The sequence below is a fragment of the Fundulus heteroclitus genome, chromosome 13 (assembly GCF_011125445.2).
Source record: "Fundulus heteroclitus isolate FHET01 chromosome 13, MU-UCD_Fhet_4.1, whole genome shotgun sequence".
Lineage (NCBI taxonomy): Eukaryota > Metazoa > Chordata > Actinopteri > Cyprinodontiformes > Fundulidae > Fundulus > Fundulus heteroclitus.
The window spans coordinates 4,142,634-4,148,908 of NC_046373.1; the positions used below are offsets into that span (position 1 = coordinate 4,142,634).

The following is a 6,275-nucleotide window of genomic DNA, read 5'->3' on the forward strand; positions in this document are numbered from 1 at the left end:
AAAGGGAAATATTAACGAATGAAATTTCAGATGGAAAACGAAAGTAACATGAATGTGATAAAAGCAGTAGTTTTCCATAAGAACCAAGCCGTCCGATTAAGCTGCTGCGTCAGCTGCGTTAAGTTAAGGCTGTTTCAGTACATACCACAGTTTAGAGTAACTCCCCTTTAAGAGACAGATCATTCCTCCGTAGAATCAGCAGAGCTTCAGCTAAAGGAAATAACCAGATAATAAAATGTCCGCCTCAGAGCAGCGACTCCACCACCAAAACACTGCTGCTGGAACGGCTCATCTGATCATCAGCCAATCACAGCTCTGATGCCTTCAATGACTTCCCCCTAGTTGGAAAACTGAAAATGACGCTCTGAATACTGTGTACTGTTAGTATCGTGGTGGTGTTTTCATTTTATTTCTCCAGGGATATATTCGCAATCATTCTTAGATCACATTTCGTCTCTGAACGTTAATGTTCCCTTTTTATGATGTAAACGCCATCGGAATTTTTTTTGCCCACATGATCGGCGCCGCATCTCTCAGTTAAATTACTCTGCACATGATCTGCTGGACGCTCTGTCCGTTCTTGGAGTGGGATTTACGCAACAGCAACTAAATTATTAAATCTTTAAAACTTTATTAAAACTTTAAGTATTATTAAAGTTAAAATGACAAAAAAGTTATTTTTAAAAACACGTTTAAAATGTGTGTAATATTATTATTATTATTATTATTATTATTATTATTATTATTATTATTATTATTATTATATAGAAAGAAAATAATTAACAAGTTATGAAGACTTTTTTAAAAAAAAGATCATCAAATAGTTTGCCACATATAACGCAAATACAATATAAGTGAAAATTGTACAGTCGTTTCATACAGATTTACTAAGAACTGCTAGTCAAAAATGAATTAAACATTCATTTTGGGAAATAAACCAGTTTTGATCGGTTTGGAGGCAAGTCTTGTGCCCAGTTCTCCTCCATTGACTGGACATGCAAATAACCAATAGAAAACTTGTCCAGGTAGCAACTGACAGGAAAACCTTTTTTCAGCGATTGTGCCATTCTCCTGACTTTGACACCCTGTATAGACAACTATATTGTCAAAATAAAAACTGCCCCTGATATAAAATCAGGGACAACTGATGATGTATCTGTTTGTAGAAAGTGTGTCGCGTTTTGTTATGAAATATTTTAAGTACGGTGTGCTGCTCCATATAAGGGGTTAAGGGGATTTGGGCTCCTTATTATGTCATTCTGTGCTCCAGACCCAGACATTCTGTTTCACAGTTTTTCCAGGAGGACTAACTATTTTACTGAAGACGGCATACGTTTATCCTCAGGTCTCTTGGATCAGAACTGACTCAGCGGTGTAAACAGTCAATATATACTTAAGGATAATGAATATTTAGCTTGTTTTCAGCAAGTTTTTGTTCCCCATCCTTTATCATCCTGTAAGTCAGCGTAATTCTGTTTGCTTTGTCTTTGAAAGTCCTTTTGCATCATTTTGGACAGCTTTGAGAGGTTTGTTAAAATATATCGTGTTCAATACATCTATACTAGAATTAATCAGTGAAAAATCTATAACATCTAAATATGCTCCTAGTGAGCATTATGATTGAAACAGTATCTAAACTATATCTGGATGGCCCATAGAGGACTATGATAAAACTGGTATTTGTTTAGTCAAGATGTGTATACTTGTTCCACTGTTTAAATTTCTTATTTTATTTTTTTTACATTTATAAGAGATCTAAACTTAGAAATTTTTATCCAACATGATCATAAAACCTGAGCTGGGCTCAAACACAGAAATGTCTCCATCTGTTAACAAAGGCTTATTCTGGGAATTGCTTCCTATTTTCTCTATATTTGTGGTATTGAACAAACAGACCTCTGGAAGATGGCGCAAATAGAAGTTTATTTTGAATGTGCTTATGTTTGCATCCTTCATGACAACAAAACCCGTCCATAAGTAAGTTTACCTTACGCTGCCACAAAAAGACATATTTTTATTATACATTTTAGCACTGAATTCATGAATAATTTTTGTTAGCAGTAACATATTTTAATAGCACAACAACAACAGTACAAGATGATATAGTATGCTTGGTTGAATTTTTGATGACAGAGAGAGGAACACATGATGAAACATTGAAGAAAAGCGTTTTTGATCAACAAAGAATCACATAACTTGTGTCTAAAGACTGGCATTAAACAATATCAGCCCTCTCTCTGGGACAATTAGACTGATGCTCTGTAAAATTCACCGCTCCATTTGTTAAACTGGATCATTTTCAGGGTTTTCTGGAGCACCTTCAGAGTAGCCTGTCTGGCCTTCTCTCTGTTCTCTGGCGTGCAGGTGTCAGATGTTGGTGCGGATTGCTGTTTGGTTTCTGAATCTTTTTTAAACAGGTTGCTCAGACTCTCAACTTCAGCACAATTCCCATAGGGCCACTCTTTGTTACACGTCGTGTGTAAGCCAAAGAGATTCCCACATGATTTGCAGGGCTCCATCTCAGACCCATTGTTGATGCTATATGCTTTGCATGTGACGCCTGCAGGTAGTCTGATGGTTCCATCGAAGTACTGCTTCTTGGTCTTCTCAGGATAGTAGGTCATCACTGCGCCAGCTATAAAATCGTCCCAGTAAGAGCTCAAACAGGAGGCAGCGATCACAATTCTGCCAGCATTGGGACCATTGGTGGACATGGAGACTCCATATTGCTTGCTTGACTTGTTGGACTTAGAGACGCAGATAGTGGAGGAGACCAGGAAACCTGGTTTCAAACGTTTGACCAGATCGCTCAGAATCTGTTTGATCTGGTTTTCGTTTTCAGGACCCTGCCGCAGGACAACCTGGAAACAATGTTAAGAATGCATCCAGTGAGTGAATTTACACCACTAGTGTTTTGTTTTGAACTTGAAAAAAATGATAATACAAAACAATCATCCAACATAATGTACTCCAGCATCTCCTACATCATTACGATACATGTCTTATAAATAAGACATGTATCGTACACACACAGGTCTGGTCAGATATTTACATGCACACATCGCCCGCATGAATAACATTCATGGGGGGTAATTCTAGGGGGAACAATATTTTCAAGGTTGAATGATAATATAACATACCCCTCAAATGAGTTCTAACAAAAAAGGTAGAATTTATGAGTATGTGGTACATGCACAGCTTTTTAATATAGTCCACAAATGTTCAATATGATTAATATTAAGCCCAGCTTTTCTCCTGATCAGTATTGTTTATGGTTTTTGTTTTCATCTGCATTTCCTTTCTGATTCTTCCTGGACAGACGCCCCTGCTCCAACATGGACATGTCTAAGATCCTCTGAAATGTGCCGCTGCCCACATCTAAAAGCCAGATTCCCTCTCAAGAAGACTTAAATGGTCAGGACAGACAAAGATTGGGCCAACAGGCCACTCAGACAGGAGGAAGTGTTTTGATGAGTCATCATGATTTTTCGAACATTAATAAAACTGCATCAGAGGTCAAACATGGCGGTAGCAGCATTGTGCTGAGGGTGTGCTGCTGCCTGTAGTACGGCTGTGTTGCGTAATGTGGATAGAATTAAAAATAAAAGAGAAAAAATGGCTTCAAATTTTTCTGCTTAATCTCAAATCAACAGCTAGATTGTTGTTTTCCAGCAGGACCTTCATTATTAACACACATTTAAATGGGTTTTCCTAGATGTGTAGAAACAATGACTCAAATTAGTATTTAGTATTTATGCCATAGATATAAACGCCTGACCAGAAGTGTTGTTGCGCCAAATGTTAATGTTTTTTTTTTTTTATTCAATTAGACTCTTCTTTCTGGAGCTGATTGGCTTTACTACCAAAATAAAACTATGATTAGGACATGTTGGAGATAGCAATAATAAGGGATGTAAAGTGAGTTTACATTTCTTTAAGTTTTTTCTGTACAAAGTAGTTCAGAATATGACATACAACCTGCTTTTGGAATATGTGTGCTGGAATCTATTTAATACTAACTTTTATACTTATTGAAACGGTTTGATTTGGTTATGGTTGATTAGTATTGTGTAAAAAACATTTAATACAGTTAACAGACGTGTTATTGACGTCTAACGCATACTTAATAGCTTACCATGTCCAGAACACAGGAGAATGGGCTCCGCCTGGGAACCTGAGTCTCATAGCACTGGAATGGCCTGCTGTATTTCTCCTTCAGCTGACTGAGCAGCTCCTTCTCAGGGATAATTTCCTCCGGAGAGAAGGGCACTTTGTTGATTTTTCCCAGAAAGAAGATGCTCTGAAGTATCTGTTGAGGAAATAAACAAAAACAAGACACGAACAATAACCTAACCTCCCTAAAACTGTACGACTAGCCTCAGCTTTTTACCCACCTCGTCCACCAGGTGTTTACTTCCGATAGTCTTATTGCACCAATCAACCATCTCCTTGATGATCTTGAAGGCATTTGTTTTGAAATCTTGTTGAATTTTCAGAAATTGTTCTTGTCTGAAACGACACAGAGGGAGCTGTTTATTTTGTCGACCGTAAACGCATCATGACGCAGATGTTTTTTTTTAATGTGATCGGTACACTCACCTGACACGTTCCATATCCTACAGGTGAATTAAACAGAGGAAAGAGAGACGGTCAAGTCGGTGTTTCGCTCCCATGTGGAAAACAAGTATACATCAGAACATAAAGCAGACAGCAAAGGAAAGCTGCTACTCACCATGGCTGCAGCGTAAGAAGGAAACCGAAAGCACAGAGAAACTTTCCCTTAAGGCAACGCCTCAAAATAAAAATAAAAAAATCAACTTTTACAGGCGTCACAAGACGCCTGTAAAAGTGGATAAATATTTAGTATGGGTTTAGTTTCCTGCCAAAACGTTGCACACAAAAAAATATGTTTCACACAAAAAAAACTTGTTTTGCAAACTGTCTTCAAACGTTGCACTCAAAATATCATTTATAAATTGCCCCCGAGTACAATACTACGGAAGGGATCCGTACAAAACGGTCTCTGCTCGCACAAAACAGCCTCTGCTCGACTACGAAACATTTCCACACCTCTGCTGCCAAAAGTCAAGCGATGGATTAAGAGTTGTTGTTCAGACTTCCCGACAGCAGGGGGCGCACTCGAAAAAAGCGGAAACGCGCCGGTTTGGCTGAGGGAGACAGACGTGATATCACAGTTAACCATCAGCACCTCACAGTTGAGTTTCAAAACTTTCCCAGTGAAAAAAATAATAGCCGACTATGCAGATAGAACATGTAAGATTTTAGTTAAAGGCACGTTTTAGTTTTATCTTTGATTTAGAATTAAGATATCAGCTTACTTAAAAAAGTCTCCAGCATGTATTTCTTATACTCATCTTTGCTGGATTGGTTCGGTGCTCCCAGCCCTCTCACCAGCAGCGTCCTGACCCTGATCCTCTGACCACCAGTCTGGTGTGTGTGTGTGTGTGTGTGTGTGGTGAAGTCCCGACCCCAACTTTGGCAACCCTTGCTCTATGATACCCTCATTCACTGAGAATTAAAGTGCATGTAACATAATTTTTACAAAATTTCCTTCTCAATTGTGTTTGGACTAAAATACTGTATGAGGGACTAGTTTAGAAACCCAACAGACCTGGACCAAGATTTAAAAGCACTCCGAGGAACCTTAGCGGTTCCAGTTCTCAACCAGAGCTGGTTTGGTTTTTCATGACCAAAGATTCAACTCAGAGCCACTTAGTTACACCACTGTAAACATGTCATTAGGATCCAATCCTCCCTCTGTTATATTGTGAGTTTTTGTGGATTGAAGTGCTTGGAGACAATTAATATGCAAAATCCTATTATTTATCACACTATTCTTACCCACAGATGTAACCAGTATCCCCAGTGTCATTTATTAATATCGTTTTAAACAACAAACGGTGCTTTGGAGCGCTGCACAATCCCAATCAGCTGATCTTCCAAATGCACCAGTCAACTGTGAGTCAACTAAGAGGACAAGTGACTGCCCCTGCATTCTAGCAGCTCACTTGTTTCCCGCTAGGGTCACAAAGAAAACTGATATAGATTTAATCTACCTCTTAGGTATGTACCTAAGAATAGCAATTAAGATTATTTATCGTTGCTTGTGAGCTTCAAGTTAGTGTTTGAGGTTGGAAGGCCTCCTTCTCATCACCCTAATGTTTCTCTATTTATTTTTTAACAATTACATTATATGCTGGGGAGCTGGTAAACAAGGTCATGGACTTCCAGCCTACCAGTCTCACGAATCCGCC

The 6,275-nt window shown here is 38.5% G+C and overlaps 1 protein-coding gene across 1 annotated transcript; it reads right to left on the bottom strand.

Annotated features, from left to right (window-relative positions):
• Positions 1-1,904: 1,904 nt before the first annotated feature.
• LOC105931955 lies at positions 1,905-5,090 on the bottom strand. The gene is made up of 5 exons (XM_012870890.3): positions 4,733-5,090; positions 4,600-4,616; positions 4,395-4,509; positions 4,136-4,309; positions 1,905-2,861 (listed from the first exon to the last, which is right to left on the bottom strand). The coding sequence occupies exons 1-5, from the start codon at positions 4,733-4,735 to the stop codon at positions 2,247-2,249; spliced, it is 924 nt and encodes a 307-aa protein (XP_012726344.2). The 5' UTR covers positions 4,736-5,090; the 3' UTR covers positions 1,905-2,246.
• Positions 5,091-6,275: the final 1,185 nt, after the last annotated feature.

Bases quoted from the DNA above. Each gene is read 5' to 3' on its own strand.
- LOC105931955 (XM_012870890.3), bottom strand. The intron at 4,310-4,394 runs GTGGGTAAAAAG...TTTCCTCAACAG, and splicing joins GTAAACACCTGGTGGACGAG to ATACTTCAGAGCATCTTCTT. The intron at 2,862-4,135 runs GTAAGCTATTAA...CATTGTTTCCAG, and splicing joins TCTCCTGTGTTCTGGACATG to GTTGTCCTGCGGCAGGGTCC.